The following is a 21,585-nucleotide window of genomic DNA, read 5'->3' as shown; positions in this document are numbered from 1 at the left end:
TAAAATTAGTTTACAAGTTTTAGAACAAGACAATTTAAGAAAATCTGAGAATTTACTCCAATAGGAAAATTGTCTTCCTATGTTATTACATGAAGACAACAAAAGCTAGTGTTTCCTAATCAGTTTCTTTTATAATACCTAAAAGAGGGCAGCAGATGTTTCTAACAGTTGCTAAGTTATGAGTTGTGGAATATTTTATATAAGGCCAGGAGAAAATCCCGGTAGTTTCTTTTTGCTCTCACAAAAAGTTTTAGGACAGACAACACGAAAGACAGTATAGAAAGGAAAATATTTGTTGATCTAATTGCTGACCCCAAGACCATGAGTTCTGTTCCAAAGTCAGCTACTAACTCAAACCTCTGGCCTTATATTAGTCCAGGAAACTACCTAATTTCTTTAGTCTTTTTGAACTAGGGAGGTCAGGTCAGAGCACCAAAAGCTGGAACAACACCTGGCAGTTCATCCTGATATGCAGTATAAAGGAACTCATAAAACAGAACTATTTGCACCATTATAGATGACCATATACATTTTTCAACCATGACAGGAATCTCTTGATTCAGTAATAATTTTGAGACTGTACATTAGGTACACAATCTTTAGGTTGAAATGACTATTTGCAGTATCAACACAGAAATTAGTCTATGAGTATACTTTTGGTTGAATGCAATTATGTATGTTAAGGGAAACTTTTAAGTATGGAATAAATTTTAAGCCTGTTTCTTATTTACTTTGTTGTTTTAAATTTAAAAGTACCATTTCTGATCAAATAAAGCTGGCTCTAGAACATGTTTCACTTTGGCAGGACTGAACTTTGTTTCATTTCTGGCTGTATTTCACTTACACAGCAGCTTTTTATTGCTCATTATCTCTGTGAGGCTAACTTGAAAGCCAGTTTCCTCCAAAGGGAATGCAATGTCAAGAGCTGGATTTTATTTCAAACTTATTTATACAATGTACAAATAAGATGTAATGCTAGTTTTAAATCTTCAAGTGTCTTTAGTGGACTTTGATGTAAAATTATTCTGAAAAATGATTAGGAACCTTTTAATGCAAAAACAAGTATTTTATTTTGGCAGCACTAAAAGAAAAAAAAAATCACTGTATTTCTACATTGAGGTGAAAAGTGTTTAAACTTTCTTATCAGTCAGAATACATTCCAAAAGAAAGTATGTTCTATGCAGGTTCCAGAGCACAGGCAATTCTTAACACAATAATACAGGAATCTTTAATACTGAAAATGACTCTGTTCTGACAGGGTGTTTAACAAACATAACTTTCTAATTATAAAACCACTGAAGCAACCTCTTCCTAGTTACTGTGTCAAGAGTGAAGCTGGGCTTGTACATTAATACTCTTAATTTCACTGTAATACTTTTTACTGATATGACAATTTTAAATAAATTTTGCTGTACTTAAAATAAGTCTTGAAAGTGGAAAAGTGTACAAAGTTCCAGATAAAAAGATTAATAGATGCAATTTAAAGTTTCCCCTCTTCTCTCTTATCAATTAACGATGATTTTACCTCTAGCAGATACACACTGAACTTTAAAACGCAATTCTCAAAATGAAAACTTGCGTTTTAAATCTTAATCAGACATAAACGGAAAAGATGACTATATTTGGACAACTTTTACAAGAATTTTGTTGTTGTATTAAAGCAGAAACCAGTTCCTAAACCTTTTTATTCAATTGTATATCCTATTTGAACAAATATCAAAAATAGAAGACTGTTACTACTTTTGCTTTTATAATTCTGATTTTTTTTTTTTTTTTTTACTGCAGTCTTCTATAACTTTTACAGAGTTCATGGTCCCTAATATCTCCCCACCCTCCATTTTTCCTAGGTGGGGAAAGGGCTGTCATAAACTTCTCACTGATAGTTAGAGTTTCTGGAAACAGGTACTGTTTGTTATTATTTAAGAGTGACTCAAGTTGGGCACTCTGGGTGGCTGGTCTACAAGTTTTTTGGTGATGCATACCACAGTCTCCAGCATGAAAAATCCTAGGAACTTGAGGAACCAGCACTTTCCAGAATTTTGGAAGACAAGATACCGTCAAATATTGAAGGGTCCAGTCCCAGTTATAATCATCGTAAGTACAGAAAGTGTCTGTGCACTCAATCAGCTTCTGATAGGCTTCCCGGGTCAGGGCCAGACCCATATTGTGCTCTGTGGATTTCCACGTTTTCACATCTACCTTGTCAGCCACGTCATAGAAATTTCGAATGGCAGTATAGGTCCCCAGGGAGAGAACATCACACTCGGGGCACTCTAGCTGCTTTAATTTCCACATTTTTTTGAAAACATGGTAGAAGTCGGGGGCTAAATAGTGATCCTCCTCTAGGAAAAGTATGAGGCCAGCATAGTCTCGAAGGACTTTGACCCTCTCCCATACAAAATGCAGCTTCCACCACCAGTGGTGTTTGGTTTGGGAGAACTTGGCCTCTCTATAATGGCCGAAGGAGTCGGGATATTCAGCATTAATGCATCCCATCCGCAAAGCTGCATTCTTCTCCACGTCTCTGGGGCAATCTCGAGGGTCAGTGCCCGGGAACTCGTTAGGGTATAACTGAATGCTGAAAGGAAAGAACACCTGCAGAACTGGACAGAAATCCACCCCAGCAATCAGCTGATTGATTTCGGTCGACCAGAAGTCATGGCTAAAGATGACGAGGACGTCGTCGATTCCCTGGGCTTTTCGAAGTGAGTCCAGCAGCAGTTTGAGGTATTCGGGCCGGTTGTGCACCTGGACCACCAGCGCCAGCTCTCGGGGGGTCCAGGAGCCGGCCTTATCTACATTCCTCAGCGTCTGGTCAAAGTTCAGCTGGTACACTAGGGACCGGTACCGCAGCGTCAGATTGTCCACCTCGGGCTGCGGGGCCGCGGCGACCAGCGGAGCCGCCGACTCGTTGGAGCCCTGGCGGATGCCCACCGACACGGCGGGATGGTCCCCGGCCCGGGCGCCCGCAACCCGCGCGGGATCGGCGTCCAGCAGCGGCGGGGCGAGGGCCTCGTTCTTCCTTTGTCGCCCATTGCTGCTCCAGAGGACGAAGCCGCAGGCGGCCACCACGAGCGTCAAGATCAGCACCTTCCGCTTATAGATGCGGAACCTCATGGTCTCCGGGGCCGGGAGCGCGGGCAGGCGGGCGCGGATAGGAGCTAGCGGCTCCGGCGGGGAAGGGGCGGGCGGGCGGCGACCGTGGCGGTGGCCTGCAGCAGTCGGAACTGGCCCCCGCGGCTGCCCTCGCTAACTCATCCCGGGCCCCGGGGGTCCGGCGACCCGCAGGTTTTCAGCTCCCCCGCGCCGCCCCGGCTCCACACATCTTCACCTGGCAACTGCAGCTCGGGCAGCGGCCCCGCCGCTAGGAGCCGCGGCACGGCGTCGCTTCGGTCCTCTCCATTCAGCACCGGCCCGGGAAGAAGCCCGACGCGGCCCCGCTGTACCTCGGCTCCGTTACCTGCGCCTCCAGCGGCCCTGCGTCCTTCGCGCTCTCATCTCTACGCGGCCCCGGACATCCCGGAACGAGAGACACAGCCTCGCCTCGCCTCACTCCGGCGGCGACTGTCCTGACAACCAGCGACTGGCCCGCCGAGCGCCGCGGCCCCGGGACCCACACCCCTCAGGCCCGCCCCTGGCCGTCAGTTGGCGCTTCCCGGACACGTCCGGAGACGCCCGGCCGTCGCTGCCCGCCACCTATTGGTCCGCAGCACTGCCGCTCAGGCCCAGTTCCTACTTCCGCCACGTCCCTCCCTTTCCTGTGAGGCGCGAGCAGAGCGAGGCAGGAACGTGGACGGCGGGTCTCTCGGTAAGCCGGGTTTTGGGTGGTGGCGGTCACGGCGGAGCCTCCAGTGCCCAGGATTCGAGGCTGGGCCGGGCCTGGTGAGCCCTGTTAGGAGAGGGAGGGCGAGGCCCGCCGCCTTGGTTAGTGGCTTTCCAGAATTCACTCTTCCCTTCCGGAAAGGGCCCTCGCATGGCGGCTGCTCGGCCTCGAGGTACTCATTAAGGACACGTCAGCCTTCAGGGCTTTTATGGGTGACGGTGCTTTGAAGGCAAAAGTGAAACTAGGCAGATGCTGTCCTCGGAGGGACTGGGCGGGCCGTGGCGGTGGCTCTACACCGCGTCCAAGCCAGGCATGCCTGGGAGCTAGAACATGGAGGGAAAGGGTGCGCTGAGAGTCGAAAATAAACTCCAGCCTCGGCCCTCTCTCGGCCGGAGAAAATAAGGTATCAAACCGCTACGCTTTAGTTGTTGGGCAGCCACGGTAAATTAAGCCCCAAAGGATGCCACTTTGTACGCGGACTGGGCGTCCCTATGGTGCTGCTCTTGGTGTTTTTCAGTGAGTCTCATTGTGTAAATCTAAGCATTCCGAAAAGTTGTGCACTTACTCATACGGAAAATGAGTACTTGGTGGATTTAACGTTGCTGTTTCAAGTGTTCTAACGTTTGCTGTCGGGTTTTACAACAGTTTGCACCGAGAAGACACCTCTACTGCAAAGATGGTCAATGTCCCTAAAACCCGAAGGACTTTCTGTAAGAAGTGTGGAAAGCATCAGCCGCACAAAGTGACCCAGTATAAGAAGGGCAAAGATTCCCTGTATGCCCAGGGAAAGAGGCGCTATGATCGGAAGCAGAGTGGCTATGGTGGGCAAACCAAGCCAATTTTCCGGAAGAAGGCGAAAACCACAAAGAAGATCGTGCTGAGACTTGAATGTGTTGAGCCCAACTGCAGATCCAAGAGGATGCTGGCCATTAAGAGATGCAAGCATTTTGAACTCGGAGGAGATAAGAAGAGAAAGGGCCAAGTGATCCAGTTCTAAGATTTGGGACTCTTTTGTCCTTATGTTTTGAGAGGAAAATGTTGAAGTTATAGAAAAATTTCCTGAATGAGAATAAATACAGTGATATCCTTACTAAAATCTTGTGTACGTTTTACATTAGTTGCATGCCTAATATGGTTCTAAATTAAAATAATGGCAAATTATTTGTGGGTTAAAGTTCATCCTCTTCTCAAATTCATTATTTAAATTTCGTTCCACAAGAACTGGCATTTTGTATTTATGTATAAAGAAGATACATAAATCATAAAGAAGGGAAAAACTGATCCTTTACTTTTTCAGGTCAATTTAAAATATATATTTATGTTGGGTGAATTCATAATTATGATTGATGAGCTTCTGGGAAAGTTCTTAATCAGACTTTGAAAAAAAGTAAATGACGAGTGCTCGGCCATTGAATGAAATAACCCCATTTGCAACAACATGGATGGACATGATTATCATAATAGGTGAAGTAAGCCAGAGAAAGACATGACATGGCTAAGTATGGTACAAATGAATTTAAAATTTTACAAAACAGACTCAGATTGACAACAAACTTCGGGTGGGGGGGAAGGGATAGAGTGGGAATTGGGGATTGACGTATACACTGCTAATATTTAAAACAGACAACCAACAAGGACCTACTGTATAGCACAAGGAATTCTCAATATTCTGTAGTGACCTAATATTTTTAAAAAAAAATTTGAAAGAGTAGATCCATGTATAACTGAATCACTGCTGTACACCTGAAACTAAATATTGTTATGCTCCAATGTGACATTTTAAAAGTGAAGGGGATAAGCTACACCTGTGTACAGCAGACTGAGTCAAACAGAGGATCCAAGGTGAAAAAATTAAAAGCTGACTTTGGAAATTCCCTAGTGGTCCAGTGGTTCCAGCTCAGTGCTTTCATTGCTAATGACACAGGTTCAATCCCTGGTTGGGGAACTAATATCTCACAATGGCTGCCAAAAAAACCCCCTGATTTTTCTGCAAGTGTACACTCCAGCAGGGACTACTAGCCCCATATAGCTACTTATATTAATGCAGTGCCTCACTTCATTACTACATTTATTGCTCACATTATTAGCCACATGTGGCTAGTGACCACCCTATTGGACAAGAGACGGAACAAACAATTCCATCAGTTTTTTGGACAGTACTTTATTAGACCTCAGTCTTGAATGTAAGGTAGGAGTTGATAATGGACTTCTAACTACAAAAAGTTCTGAAGCTTGTGAAAAAAGCATGAGTTATGACAACATAAACTCTTGTTTGAACCCTTTTGAACACACTCTGGGGGGTACTCTAATGTTATAAATTGACTGTGAGGAGGGTTGAGGTAAACAACCATGACTGAATAAGATGGAAAGTTAAAATCAGAATGAAAGAAGTGAATCTAAAACACATAAAGGCAAGAAATAAAAAGGAGTTTGAATATCAAGTGAAAGGAAAAATAAACTGGGAAAGGGTATGGGTTATGAGAACAAATTCTGCTTTCTGTACATGAATTTTAAATAGGCTAAGATGCTTACATGGAGATGGCTTGTAGATGAAGAATGCAAAGGGCTAGAGCGTAGGACTAACATGGTTAGCACTTATTCCCAACATAGCCTATTATACCTGTGTTTATTGATGAAATAATTCTCTACAGGAACATGTAAAAATCAGGTAAGCACTGAATTACTTTTAAATATGTTCCCCCCAATCACTTTTTAAAGAACCATGTTTGTAAAGAAACTTACTAAAATTTTATAATATTTTTGGTCAATATCTCAGCAATTTAGGAGTTTAGAAAGTCCTAAGATTCTTATAAAATTCTTAGTTTTAAAGACCAAAAGTTGGTGTATAGCACAGGGAGCTCAACTTGGTGCTCTGTGATGACCTAGAGGGGTGGGAGGCTCAAGAGTGAGGGGATGTATGTATACAGAGAGATGCAAAGAGTCAGACACGACTGACACACAACACAACAGCAGCTAATTCACTATGTTGTACAGCAGAAACTAACACCACTGTAAAGCAATTATGCTCCAAGTTTAAAAAACCTGACCAACAGAAAAAGAACAACCCTCATATAATACAGAACTTAATCAGTAAAAAAGGAGCAATTTTCTCCTATTCCTATCCAACACCAAAACCTTATTCCAACCCTAAAAATGGAAAAACTTAAAAATCACAACAAAGATTATGTGATTAATATTATAAAACTTTTAAAGGCTGAAGTCTATTTGTTCAAAACAACTTCTACTTTATGTTTGGTGAATATAAAATTCTGTATATAGAAAAATATACCAGAAAATACAAGTGTTTAAAAACATACGTAGTTTCATTTTGAACCCAATTTGAACACAATTTCACTACAATTTAGACTGTATTAGCCCAAAGTGTATTTTCTGCAAACAAACTCAATTTAACTTAAATGCAAGACAAAAATTAAGAAAATTCTACAACCAGAGTGATTAGGATCAATACTGTTTAACATTAAAAGATAACCCCACAACCAGAAGTACTAGGCCAAAATCAACACAAGTGTGATAAACTGATAAAAGTTAACACCACAATAAAATTAACCAGGTTTTAATGAAGTTAAGATTTTACAGTCAAATGACTGAAAATGTTAGACCACCACACATTCTTCCCCTCAATCAAGTATACAAAATACATGGAAAGCTTCCTTTTCTCCAATTTGACATTTAAACCATAAGTGAATCCCAAATTAGTCTGATTTTTTTTTTTCTTTTTGTGGTATCACCTATTACTTGAGCATATCACAAGAATTTACATAACATGCTAGAGAACAGAAGTAAGAGATAATGGGTGCTTCAGTACCACCCATATTATCTACTAAGACCACAGTGTGAGCAACAGAGTGTAGATTCATGGTAGTAGTTCCTTGAATAAAACTGCTTATGCTGTATCTTCCACAATCACAGGTTTTTGCAGTATCCAAATCTTGACAAAGATGGAAAGGAATGATATGAGAGCCATATGGAATCCTATTGGAAAAAAACATTTTAAAGATATTTTTTAATGATTCAAAACTTTATGTATTAGGACATGAATTATTAAACACTGAATTATAACCATGGGAAAATAAAATTATTAACCCAGTATATTGTTTTTATTTTCCAAACTGGTACAAATGGGAAAAATATACTAAATAACAGCATATGACATAAGCCTAAGAGAATCTATACTACTCCATAAAGTAGGTATCTTTTAGTATTGCCACTTAATAGTATAACCCACTGAATACAAGGAAAGAGTCATCTGTCCTTTATATAATTATACTGTATGGCCAGTGTAACATAATTTAAATGTATGGTGCTCTCATACAATTCCTATAAATGGTAATGAGAGAATTTCTCAGTTCCATTGTGAAGAAACATTTATTTAAATAAATACATATATACTCCTAGGCATCAGGTGTTCGAGAGACTCCTACACTGTGAAACAAATTTAAAAAATGTTGTTTGTGATATTAGTTTTACTTTACTAAAGCAAGCAAGGCTCCTGACGGTGCTTAAATTAAGTCATTCACCCTCTTACTTAAAACTTCAGTGGCCCCCAGTACAACTGCTCTCACCCTGTGTAACACTTCCCCGGTGGCCAAGGTGGTAAAGCATCTGTCTACAATGCGGGAGCCCTGGATTCGACCCCTGGGTGGGGAAGATCTCCTAGAGAAAGCAGTGGCAACCCACTCCAGTATTCTTGCCCGGAAAATGCCATGGACGGAGGAGCCTGGTGGGCTACAGTCCATGGGGTCACTGGACACAACTGAGTGACTTTACTTTCACTGCATAACACTGAGACAATCTCGAGATTGCCTGCTCAGTGCCCAGCTCTCTCCTGCACCCTAAACACAGTCATACCCCAAGCACTTTTGTGTCTCCCACACTCTTTTCTTTATTCTTTCTCTAGTACATAGGCTGGCACATTAACAGGTGTTCAGATCTTTAGCAACAAGCAAAACCTACTATTATAATTTAAACTGGTGCTGTTTGTTTCTCCACACAGCATGTGGCATCTTAGTGCCCTGACCTGTGCCCCCTGCACTGGAAGTACAGTCTGAACCACTGGGCCTCCAGGAAGTCCCTTAACTGGCGTTTAAAACCCCAGTAGAAAAGTGCACATCAAAAAAAAAAAAATAGTGGCTTACTTAAAGAATGGGATTGACTTTGTTTACAATTTTTCATTTTTTCACATGTACTAATCTGTTAACTTGTGTAAGTGATTTTTTTTTTTTTTTAAAAACCACTTGCTTATATTCCAGGCTCTTGGTTATAGACAAAGAAAAACAGGAAACAGTTAAAAACTGTATATTCTACCCAATATAAGTCCCTGAATATTTTTCTAGTAGACTATAACTTTATGTTTGTAACCAGTAGTTAGGACAATCTGCTGCTGCTAAGTCACTTCAGTCGTGTCCGACTCTGTGCGACCCCATAGATGACAGCCCACCAGGCTCCCCCGTCCCTGGGATTCTCCAGGCAAGAACACTGGAGTGGGTTGCCATTTCCTTCTCCAATGCATGAAAGTGAAAAGTGAAAGTGAAGTAGCTTAGTCGTGTCCAACTCCAAGCAACCCCGTGGACTGCAGCCTACAAGGCTCCTACATCCATGGGATTTTCCAGGCAAGAGTACTTAAGTGGGTTGCCATTGCCTTCTCCGTAGGACAATCTATTAACAGCTAAATAGCAGAGATTGTTCTCATGGCTTTGGATCTATATTCTTAAACCAAGGCAGTTGGAAATTTGCAAAATTATACTTCAGTAGAGATCCGAGTGGTCCTAGCCAATTTATGATCCTTTCAAATCATCAGTGACCATTTACAGTATTTTTCACTTGGACATAATTTTCAAATTTGAATAAATACATTATTTTTTTTCATATGTAAGTCTCAGAGAATGCAAAGAACAAGAGACTTGGGAGTAGTTTATTGCCAAAAGACACCATTTAGAGTTCTCTCAAATCAGCGGTTTTAACCTGAATCATGAGTATCACTTCTGGAGACTTTAAAAATATATGACACACAGTAGGGGCCCATCTCTGGAGATTCTGAACTAGTTGATCTGAGGTAGAATCTAGGACCCATATGACCAGATCTAGGGATGTATTTCACATCTATATTATTTAGAAGCTCCTCTACAACTAATGATAACACTGATTTTTAATTTGCCAAATAAGCAAATTACATGTATTTATAAATCCAGTGAGTATTTATTGAGACCTATTATTAACCAGGCACTATTCTTAGCAGTTACACGTACTGTCATTTAAGAGATAATTTAAAACTCCTAATTAAAAGTCAATACCTTAAACCAGAAGTCCTCCCAAGTGTGGTCCCCTAACCAGCATTGTCAGCATCTCCTTGGAACTTGTGAGAGATGCAGTTTCTTCATCCCCACTCCAAATTTACTGAACAAGAATCTCTGAGGGTTGGGACCAGCAATCTGCTTTAGTTAAGTACCGTATTACAATAAGCATGATTGGTGATGCACTCCTCAACTTTCAAGGATCACTGCCTTAAAACAATAATGAGCCCTTTGAGTTACTTTTGGTGGTGGTGGTGGTGGAGTCGCTAAGTTGTGTCTGACTCTTGCGACCCCATGGATGGTAGCCTGCCAGGCTCCTCCATCCATGGGATTCTCCAGGTAAGAATACTGGCGTGGGTTGTCATTTTCTTCTCCAGGGAATCTTCCCAACACAGGAGTCAAACCCAAGTCTCCTGCACTGCAGGCAGATGTTTTACCGACTAAGCTACAAGGGAAGCCCAAGTTACTTTTAGAGCCTTAGTATTCAAAGTGTAACACATGAACTAGCAGCCTCACCTTGAATGCAGCTTAAAAAGCAGATCTCTACCTCAGACCTCTAAAACAAAATCTGCTAAACAAGACTCCCAGGGATGTGATGAATATTAAAATTTAGAAGTAAGTCAAGACTCTTAATCCTAGCTAGCTGTACATTAGAAGCACCTGGATATTAAAAAAAAAAAAGAAAAAAAAAACTCAGTCCTACTCCCAAACATTCTGATTTAGTAAGTCTGGGGTGGGGACTAACCATCAGAATTTTTTAAAGCTCCTTAGGTAATTCTAATGTGAAGTAAAATCTGAGAACCACTGCTTTAGGATAAGAGTACTTAAGCTGGGATGGTGAAGAGGGAAGACTGGCTTGGGTTTCAGTGGGTGTCTATGAGCATTATAAAGTTTATCTGTGTTTATTCATATGCCCATTCTTCTAGGCCAATAATTTTTCTCATTTCTTTTTAAAAGAATCCGCTGGAGCAAAGGGTCAGATTGTGCACAGTATAAACAACTATGTTAAAGATTTAACTCTGAGAATGGTGAAAATACCATGATGCTATCAAAGGCTTACCTATTATATAATATGGTTCGTGCAGAAGATTCCAGTAAAGTTAATGGCATTTGCAGGTGTATAACTGGAAGGACTTTTGGTTGTTCAAAAGTATTTCCAAAAAGATCCAAGTACTCAAGGGATAAATTTTTAAATTCACTAGGCAAAAATGGAAGCTTATTTCGAGCTGCTGACAAAAAACGCAGGTTCCTCAGTTGTCCCATCTTGAAAGGAAGTCGAATCAATTCATTATCATCAAGTTTTAAATCTGTAAGTTCTCGGAGCTGGCAAAACTGCACGGGGAGTGCCTTAATTTTGTTCCTGCTGATATCCAAACTCCGAAGTGACTTCTGGAGTGTAGACTGACACAAGGCTACACTAAATGATTCCAAGTGGTTATCATTCAGGTTAAGTTCTTGAAGGTGGATGAGGTCTCCAATTGTAGCTGGAAGCTTTTTAATATGATTATGACTCAAGTCTAATTTTCTAAGGTTTTTTAAGCAAAGCATACGCATATCAACCCGGACGAGCCCACAATAAGAAGTCTGAAGATGTTCCAGAGAATAGGGGAAGTTCTTGCTTAGAGGATAGTCCTTTTTGGATGTGATAACCATTTTAGTTTTAAATTTTTCAAATTCTGAAGTCTTCACTGGTGTGAGGGTTGAAAGTGGTGCCTCAACATCACAGCCTCTATGAGCCAGTCGCACAGCTGAAAGGAAACCCTTTAGACTGCTGGAATTGGCCTGAAGATGTAAAAGTAGGTTGTACAATTACAAATTCCATTTTAGGTAATACATACATGCTAATTCATCCTAAAACGTGGTGAAGTTGTATATGTAAATCATGCAATTATTTATTGAAAATTACTAAATTTTTTTTTTTTAAAGGAACAGTATTCTATTTTCACTAAATTTCATTACATATACAAAAATTTTTAAAGTTTTTGAAAAAATTATGTTGACACGTTCTAAACAAAACTGTTCACAGGGGGAATCATATGAATATAAAATAAAACAGGAAAACATGAAGATTCCACTGAAGACTTGGATTTAAGATGAACTGACCCACCAACTATAATCCAGTAAAAAAATTTTTTTAAAGCCACTTAACCTTGGTAACCAAAAGAAAATGAAAAGATGAACTGACTCAAATCTCTGGTGCCTTTGAGACAGACTGAGGTAGTGCTGTGCAGTGCAAAGTACCTAGGGGGGTTATTCACAAAGACTAGGAACTGTGAAAAGCAATAGCCCAGTCAAAAGCAAGGCCAAGGACTTCCCTAGTGGTGCAGTGGATAAGAATCTGCCTGCCAATGCACGGGACATGGGTTCGATCCCTGGTCTGGGAAGATCCCTCATGCTGCAGGGCAACTAAGTCCAAGAGGTACTACTGAGCCCACATGTCACAACTACTGAAACCCACTCGCCTAGAGGCTGTGCTCCACAAGAGTCAGTGCAATGAGATGCCCATGCACTGCAACTCTCAACGCAGCCAAACATAAAATAAGTAAAAATTATATATGTACATACATATATCAAGAAACTTTTAAAAATAAAAGTAGGTATAACTTAGCACTTACTGCCAAAAGTTGTACAACACATCAAAAGTAAGAGACTGCTTTCAGCTGGACAGAGAAATCACTATTAAAGTGATATGGGAATTAAGTCAGCAATAAAAATACTTGCTGGATACTTTAGAAATTTCAGAAACTTTATATATGAAGGACTAGTGAACTTTCAGCAAGTTTGGGAAACTATTTGGTTGGAATGTGGAAGTTTTGCAGGAGTAAAAGAGTAGAAATATTGTATGGCTATAGAGTATAGATGAGTACCCCTTGATGCCAGGGTAAGGAGGACAGAATGATCAAGCTGTGGGAAATCACTGAAGAATTTTGAGTTGAGAATGACGTAACAAGAGCTGCATATTATTCTCGCAGCAATATACACAGCGAAGTGGAGTGAGGAAAGTCTGGTGAGCTGTGTTAAGTAGGTCCAGCTTGGGACCGACTTGGGAGCTACACACATTAAAGGCTGAGCTGTGGTAACAGAAAGCATGTATGGCAGAGAGCAGGCAGAGAAGGGGAATAAAGTCTTCACTCCCAAGATAGAAAAAAGGTTGCCAAGAAACAGGAAACAAAGGAGCAGCTAAGAAAACTGAAGATAAACCAGCACAGTGCCCTATCACAGGTGGCAAGAAAGAAAAGTTACTATAAAGGGATGGTCATCAGTGTCAAATTCTAGAGAGCTCAAAAAGGATGAGTAATCACGGCAATGGGATTAGCATATAAGAAGAGATCACTGACATTTGACAGTGTTTTATGAATAAACCAGTGAAAGTAGAGGTCAAAAGAGATACTGAGAAAGTGCAACCAACAGTTTTAGCCTCAATGTTCCAGAAATTTGTCTCTTCTATTCTAATTGGTAGGACTCTCAGCTTGTTTGTAGGTAGGAGTCAGTGGCCGGACAGGCAAGAGAAAATGAAAAACCAGAACAGGAGGAGGTAGGACAAAGTGCCTCCATTCAATAAAACAGCTTAAACAGTTATTAAACTTCAAATGTTTACAAAGCACTTGACTTGGGGTCAAGGATAAAGGAAAATGCAAGGTTGAACAAATCACAGCTCCTACCCTCTGGGAAGGGAAAAAAGAAAAAAGCGAGATAAGGCAAAGAAGAAAACAGTTTTTTATCTTAACGGTTTATATATTTTAAAAAATGATTATAGTAAGTAAAATGTCCCCTAAAGTGTTTGTAATTGTATTTTATCCATTTTTTTTAACACCAAATTTACATTTGTCACCTGTGATTCAGCTGGCAAGAGGCAGACCTGTGCCACCTGCTTATAGAGTTCTAAGAACACCCTGAGGCTCCATCTTGGGCATAGAAGCAAAACCAGCTTTCCGTCTCATCCCAGGCAGCTTTTCTAAGACTGATTCTGCTCTTTCCAAGGCCACACAAGCAAGCCGGGAAGCTGCCATCACTTCCTCAAACATGCCTGCAAGCGCCTGCGCTGTTCAGCTCTGTAGGAGATCAGGCTCCTAACACAGCCTCCATTCTCTTTACAGTAAACCAACCTACGCATTAATACCATACCTTACTGAGACAGATGTCCACGGGAGGCTCCTTTAACCGAACAGTGGCTTTCCCCTCATCCACAAATTTGGTGAAGAACTGCTCAATGTTCTCCTTTAGCTGCTTAAAACCAATGGGGGAAGAAAATGACAAAACCAGGTACTGTTATTCAGTATTTATTACAGCTGCAATATGCCACTTTGTCAGGATTCAGTTTGGCTTTTAGTCCTTACGTCTGGGTGCTGTGTGGTTTTAAGATTTAAAGGTTTTTGTTTGGTTTTGGGGGTATTTATACTCCTCATCCAGCTTTGGGTAAGATACAATTGTTCTACCTGTCCAGTAACTCTTCGTTCCTCAGAATCCCCTCTGTTTGAGAAGAATGCCTCTCCTCTCCCATTCTAACTCCAGCTGTAATGAGTTGCCAATAGTAATTACCTGCTTTCTTAACTTCAGTCTATTAGCCTGGGGTAGGCATGCCTCCCACAATATATAAACTTGATGAAAGCAGAAATCTTGTCTCCTTTGTTCAGTATTATTTTCCCAGAGCCAGAAGAGTGACTAACATAAAATAGTTGCTCAGTAATCTTTAATAACTGATCTTGCTTCTGCTGCAGACTCTAACAACTATTTACTGAGAAGCCACTATGTACCAGGCACTATGACAGGAGGCTTGGGACAACAGTGGTAAATAAGACCAGCATGGTAATTACACTTATCAAGTTGCCAATTTCATGAGAGAAAGTTTATTAAACAAGTAATTACAAGCATAACAAATATTAAGACAAGAGAGTACAGGCCGCTATAAGACCTTATATAGGAAAGGACTCTTACCTGGTCTGGGGGTATGAAAGAGAACCGAAATGAGTAAGAAATGAAGGATTAAGAGATGTTAGGCAAGTGAAGATACTGAGGAGAGGAGAGGGAGGTGGTATATAAATAAGATGGAATAGTGTGCAAAGCCTTGAAGGTAAGAGAGTTTGGCAACTGTGAGGAGGTTGAAAGACGTTCAGTATGCCTGGAAGATCAAGTGAAAAAAGGTGAGTGTAGAGAGGTAAACATTAGACGATGGAGATTAGATGAATATTCAGTGGATATTACTGTTAGATCTGCATTTTGAAAAGTCCCCTTTAACTACAAAGTTTAATAATGAACTTTGGGAGAGGGGAGAACAGGATGGAGGAAAGACAATGCTAGAGGTAGGGAGATCCTTTAAGAAACTAGCCAGGCAAGGGACAATGGTGGTTTAGGTGACACCTGGGATGGAAGGGGGTATGAAAATACAAAAGTTGCCCAGGAAGCAGAATTGAAAGAATTCAATAAATTGGATATGGGGAAGGAAAGTTTTTAAGGTTCCTGGAGAGGGACAGAATACTGCTTAAAGAAGTTGCAGAAAACCATCAGAAAAGCTGGGTTAGGGTGGCAAGGAAAATTAATCTGGAGGTATTCTGAGTTTGAAATACTGTGACACAACCAAATGAAGATTTCCAGTAGGTAGCTGGCTCAAGTTGGAAGTTAAGGGAGAGGACTAGCAAAAGATACAGATTTGGAAATCAGTCAGATGGATGACAGCTGAAGTCACGGGAGAGAAAAGTAGAAGGCTGTAGGAAAGAACCCCAAGGTGCTTCCACACTCAGCACTAATTCCTACTCCTCAAGGCCAAGACCAAACCACCTTAACTTATCAAATAAATGTTTACTTGTCACCTACTATGTCCCAAGCCCTGTGGCACCACCTCTTCCACAAAACTTTCTCAAAGACTTGAATCAGAATTCATTTCATTTTTAATATTATACTATATAATACTACTCTGCTTCTGCCTTTATTATAGCAATTATAGCCCACCTTTGTAAGTGGTGGCTTCTGTTTTTCCCTTTCTAGTCTTGGAAAAACAGTGACTAAATCAGGTTTATTTCCCATAGTATCTATCCAGCATTGCACCCTGCACACACTAAGTCTTCAATTAGTGGTTTACAATAAAATTTTTGTTGTGATTTTCAGCTACTGACATTAGTACAGCATAAGTTTTAAAGGAGAGATCATAACAGACTCTTAAAACGACAGTACCTAAGGTAGGCATGAAAAGATAGGTTTTAGGGAGGTTAACAGGGAAGAAAGGGAGACCCAATTCTGGTTATGAGTTTGCTTCGCTCACCTAACAGTTTTCTAATCTTTAAAATCTGGTGACAGAAGTCCTTTCCATTTGAAAAATTACGTGAGGTGATTCCACTGGAAGAGGGGGATTATTTAGACTTTCAATTACACAAACATTTACATAGCTCTGAATGAAACGGCAGTAACTCTTCCTCAACTAAGAGTATTTACTGAGGATCCAACACTGTAAGGGAAACAATCCTAGAAACTGTATAAAACCCAGTCAAGAGTTAGATGCAACAGAGGGTGATGAATCGCCCCTCAATTTTATTATAGTAGGCAGAGGGGTATTGCAATCATTTTCACAAAAGAACGTGCCTGGGAATCAAGGTAAAAGGATTTTATAAAACTTGTGCTTTAAAAATTCTATTTCAATTTCCAACTTCTAGAGGGTTTACTCCTGTTATGTAGATACAAAAAAGCCCTGGACCTAACAAATCAAAACTTAGGAAATTAAACAGTTAAGAGAGAGAGATGCAGTAGCCAAGAATTTTAATAAAATTATCAAGATGCAACCCAAGCATCATTGCTTTACTGCTGTACTAATCGGGAAGATCCTCTGGAGGAGGAAATGGCAACCCACTCCAGTATTCTTGCCTGGAAAATCCCACGGACAGAAGATCCTGGCGGGCTGCAGTCCCTGGGGTCGCAATGAGTCGGACACGACTGAAGCGACTTAGCACGGCACAATCTGGCCTAACGACCTTAGACGCATCCCACAAAACCTTAAAAACAAACAAACTTAGCGGAGGAACTAGGAGAAACAGAATCTACTGAACCAAAGTGTAGTCATTCTACGGTTCTCCCTAACTGGACTGATGCTACACGCAGCGCGAAATTTCAAAGGCTTTAAAGGGGCGGGGTTGCTATCTACTACTAAGTAGCAAGGCGGTCAAAAAAGTCGCAGAAATGGGCAAGAAAAATAAGAAGTGACTCTCAAAATCTTTCCGCCTTCGGGTCCGTAGGGAGACGCCAGGGTCCGGGTGATGGTGGGGTTCAGGGGTCGGGCGCCCGGAACCCCCAGGACGGAGTTCAGCTGGGGAAAACAGTCGGGCGCTTAGGGGAAGAACGCCAGAGCCGCCGGCTCCACGCACCTCATAGCGGGTCCCGCGCTTGTCCTTCAGGGTGGAAATGAACAGGCAGGCAGGGTGCCGGCCGCCCCGCTCGCCTCCAGCTCGGGGACCCGGCGGAGTCCTGGGCGCCTGCTGACAGAGGCTCAACACCGCCCGGACGCCCTTGCCCCGGTTCCTCAGCCCCAAGGCCGGCAAGTGCCGGCTGACCACCTCCACCTCGCAGTGCAGCCTCATCCCCCCGGGACACCAGCCACCGGCTCCCACCACTCGGCTTTAAAACTTCCCCCTTCCCGCGCCGCCGCGCCGCCGCCGGGGCCCTCGAGCACGGGCTGTCCGGGGATCTGCCTGCCGGCTCGCGGTGCCGACGCCCTCGTTTCTTCCGGCAGCGGCCCCACGAGTCCTGCGGGGCGGACGCGGTCCCCTCTCCCTTGAAGGACCAACACTGCACTGTGGCTGCGAACCGCGGGCACCGACCGCCGGAGGATCCTGCTCGCGCCTCCCGAGCCCGGCGATCGGCGGGGGCGCCACGTCCTTTCCCGGGAGCGCGCGCTGACCGCTCCAGCTGTAATACTTTGGGGCCGAGTCCGAGTTTCCGCTGCTGACAGTTTACACGCTGCCCGCACACGTGGGGTCTTTGAGTTTCCCAAGAAAGGCCATAGTTCCTGTGTTTGGGGGGAAGTCTTTCTGTCTACCTAGCTTTGCGAGTTGCCCACTGCCAGCTGGGGCGCTGATAGGCTGGTGTTTTGTTTTGGGTGCTCTGGAGGAGACAATAGCCACATCAGAAGGGAACTTGATATGACAATATTTGTCTTGGTAAATGATGGAGAGGGAACAGGCAACCCACTTTAGTATTTTTTGCCCGAAAAATCCCATGGACAGAGAAGCCTGGCGGGCTACAGTCCATGGGATCGCAAAAGAGTCCGACAAGACTTAGAGACTAAACAACAATCCCTATTATACAGATTCCCTGTTTACAACCGCTAGTGGATTGGATGGAGTGACTGACTTAACTGCATCTGAGACTTGGAAAGACCTTCTGGACCGTTCGGACTCCTTGTCTGACTCTTTAGGACCCCGTGAACCGCAGCACGCTAGGCCTCTCTGTCCATCACCAACTCCCGGAGTTTACCCAAACTCATGTCCATTGAGTAAATGATGCCAACCAACCATCTCATCCTCTGCCGTCCCCTTCTCCTCCTGCCCTCAATCTTTCTCAGCATCAGGGTCTTGTCAAATGGATCAGCTCTTTGTATCAGGTGGCCAAAGTATTGGAGTTTCAGCTTCAACATCAGTCCTTCCAATGAACACCCAGGACTGATCTCCTTTAGGATGGACTGGTTGGATCTCCTTGCAGTCCAAGGGACTCTCAAGAGTCTTCTCCAACACCACAGTTCAAAAGCATCAGTTCTTCGGCGCTCAGCTTTCTTTATAGTCCAACTTTCACATCCATACATGACTACTGGAAAAACCATAGCCTTGACCAGATGGATCTTTGTTGACAAAGTAATGTCTCTGCTTTTTAATATGCTGTCTAGGTTGGTTATAACTTTACCTCCAAGGAGTAAGCATCTTTTAATGTCATGGCTGCAATCACCATCTGCAGTGATTTTGGAGCCCCCAAAATAGTCAGCCCCAATTTCTGTTTCCCCATCTATTTGCCATGCAGTGATGGGACCGAATGCCATGATTTTAGTTTTCTGTATGTTGAGCTTTAAGCCAACTTTTTCACTCTCCTCTTTCACTTTCATCAAGAGGCTCTTTAGTTCTTTTTCCCTTTCTACCATAACGGTGGTGTCATCTGCACATCTGAGGTTATTGATATTTCTCCCAGCCATCTTGATACCAGCTTGTGCTTCTTCCAGCCCAGCGTTTCTCATGAAGTACTCTGCATATAAGTTAAATAAGCAGGGTGACGATATACAGCCTTGACATCCTCCTTTTCCTATTTGGAACCAGTCTGTTGTTCCATGTCCAGTTCTAACTGTTGCTTCCTGACCTGCATACAGATTTCTCAAAAGGCAGGCCAGGTGGTCTGGTATTTCCATCTCTTTCAGAATTTTCCACAGTTTATTGTGATCCACACGGTAGAAGGCTTTGGCATAGTCAATAAAGCAGAAATAGATGTTTTTCTGGAACTCCCTTTTTCGATGATCCAGCGGATGTTGGCAATTTGATCTTTGGTTTTTCTAAAACCAGCTTGAACATCTGGAAGTTCACGGTTCATGTATTGCTGAAGCCTAGCTTGGAGAATTTTGAGCACTGCTTTACTAGTGTGAGAACAGTGCAATTGTGCAGTAGTTTGAGCATTCTTTGGCATAACCTTTCTTTGGGATTGGAATGAAAACTGACCTTTTCCAATTCTGTGGCCACTGCTGAGTTTTCCAAATTTGCTGACATATTGAGTGCAGCACTTTCATAGCATCGTCTTTTAGGATTTGAAACAGCTCAACTGGAATTCCATCACCTCCACTAGCTTTGTTCTAGAGAACTTTTTTTTTGTTGTTGTTCTTGACTTCACATTCCAGGATGTCTGGCTCTAGGTGAGTGATCATACCATCGTGATTATCTGGGTCATGAAAATCTTTTTTGTACAGTCCTTCTGTGTATTCTTGCCACCTCTTCTTAATAAATATCTTCTGCTTCTGTTAGGTCCATACCATTTCTGTCCTTTATTGAGCCCATCTTTGCATGAAATGTTCCCTTGGTATCTTAAATTTTCTTGAAGAGATCTCTAGTCTTTCCCATTCTACTGTTTCCCTCTATTTCTTTGCATTGATTGGTGAGGAAGGCTTTCTTATCTCTCCTTGCTTTTCTTTGAAACTCTGCCTTCAAATGGGTATATCTTTCCTTTTCTCCTTTGCTTTTCGCTTCTCTTCTTTTCACAGCTATTTGTAAGGCCTCCTCAGACAACCATCTTGCCTTTTTGCATTTCTTTTTCTTGGTGATGGTCTTGATCCCTGTCTCCTGTACAATGTCACGAACTTCCATCCATAGTTCATCAGGCACTCTGTCTATCAGATCTAGTCCCTTAAATCTACTTCTCACTTCTGCTGTATAATCCTAAGGGATTTGATTTAGGTCATACATGAATGGTCTTGTGGTTTTCTGCACTTTCTTCAATTTATGTCTGAATTTGGCAATAAGGTGTTCATGATCTGAGCCACAGTCAGCTCCCAGTCTTGTTTTTGCTGACTGTATAGAGCTTCTCCATCTTTGGCTGCAAAGAGTATAATCAATCTGATTTCGGTGTTGGCCATCTGGTGATGTCCATGTGTAGAGTCTTCTCTTGTGTTGTTGGAAGAGAGTGTTTACTATGACCAGTGTGTTCTCTTGGCAAAACTCTATTAGCTTTTGCCCTGCTTCATTCTGTACTCCAAGGCCAAATTTGGTTGTTACTCCAGGTGTTTCTTGACTTCCTACTTTGCATTCCAGTCCTCTATAATGAAAAGGACATCTTTTTTGGGTGTTAATTCTATAAGGTCTTGTAGATCTTCAGAGAACCGTTCAACTTCAGCTTCTTTAGCATTACTGGTCAGGGCATAGACTTGGATTACCGTGATATTTGAGTGGTTTACCTTGGAAAGGAACAGAGATCATTCTATCGTTTTGGAGATTGCAACCAAGTACTGCATTTCGGACTCTTTTGTTAACTATGATGGCTACTCCATTTCTTCTAAGGGATTCCTGCCCACAGTAGTAGATATAATGGTCATCTGAGTTAAATTTACCCAGTCCAGTGATTTTTAGTTCGCTGATTCCTAGAATGTCGATGTTCACTCTTGCCATCTCCTGTTTGACCACTTCCAATTTGCCTTGATTCATGGACCTAACATTCCAGGTTCCTATGCCATATTGCTGTTTACAGCATCAGACCTTGACTTCTATCACCAGTCCCATCCACAACTGGGTGTTGTTTTTGCTTTGGCTCCATCCCTTCATTCTTTCTGGAGTTATTTCTCCACTGATCTCCAGTAGCATATTGGGCACCTACTGACCTGGGGAGTTCCTCTTTCAGTATCCTATCATTTTGCCTTCTCATACTGTTCATGGGTTTCTCAAGGCAAGAATACTGAAGTGGTTTGCCATTCCCTTCTCCAGTGGACCACATTCTGTCAGACCTCTC

The 21,585-nt window shown here is 42.3% G+C and overlaps 3 protein-coding genes across 6 annotated transcripts; 1 reads left to right on the top strand and 2 right to left on the bottom strand.

The window, feature by feature from the left end:
• Positions 1 to 1,045: 1,045 nt before the first annotated feature.
• Positions 1,046 to 3,621, bottom strand: MGAT2 (alpha-1,6-mannosyl-glycoprotein 2-beta-N-acetylglucosaminyltransferase). The gene has a single exon (XM_020910578.2). It carries the CDS (start codon positions 3,115 to 3,117, stop codon positions 1,777 to 1,779), a length of 1,341 nt encoding a protein of 446 aa, XP_020766237.2. The 5' UTR covers positions 3,118 to 3,621; the 3' UTR covers positions 1,046 to 1,776.
• Positions 3,622 to 3,710: 89 nt separating this feature from the next.
• Positions 3,711 to 5,002, top strand: RPL36AL (ribosomal protein L36a like). The gene is made up of 2 exons (XM_020910697.2): positions 3,711 to 3,808; positions 4,469 to 5,002. The coding sequence occupies exon 2, from the start codon at positions 4,500 to 4,502 to the stop codon at positions 4,818 to 4,820; it is 321 nt and encodes a 106-aa protein (XP_020766356.1). The 5' UTR covers positions 3,711 to 3,808; positions 4,469 to 4,499; the 3' UTR covers positions 4,821 to 5,002.
• A 2,379-nt stretch (positions 5,003 to 7,381) lies between these two features.
• LRR1 (leucine rich repeat protein 1) lies at positions 7,382 to 17,759 on the bottom strand. 4 transcript variants are annotated; one of them, XM_070469093.1, is made up of 4 exons: positions 17,484 to 17,758; positions 14,260 to 14,361; positions 11,195 to 11,916; positions 7,382 to 7,816 (listed from the first exon to the last, which is right to left on the bottom strand). In XM_070469093.1, the coding sequence occupies exons 1-4, from the start codon at positions 17,694 to 17,696 to the stop codon at positions 7,576 to 7,578; spliced, it is 1,278 nt and encodes a 425-aa protein (XP_070325194.1). In that variant the 5' UTR covers positions 17,697 to 17,758; the 3' UTR covers positions 7,382 to 7,575. The 4 variants fall into 4 exon arrangements, with proteins under 4 accessions (XP_070325194.1, XP_020766379.2, XP_070325195.1 ...); XM_020910720.2 differs by having other exon boundaries at positions 14,260 to 14,358; XM_070469094.1 differs by lacking the exon at positions 14,260 to 14,361.
• Positions 17,760 to 21,585: the final 3,826 nt, after the last annotated feature.

Source organism: Odocoileus virginianus, chromosome 6 (assembly GCF_023699985.2).
Source record: "Odocoileus virginianus isolate 20LAN1187 ecotype Illinois chromosome 6, Ovbor_1.2, whole genome shotgun sequence".
Lineage (NCBI taxonomy): Eukaryota > Metazoa > Chordata > Mammalia > Artiodactyla > Cervidae > Odocoileus > Odocoileus virginianus.
Note: the sequence above shows the minus strand (reverse complement) of the source record. Positions and strands in the feature narration are given on the sequence as shown.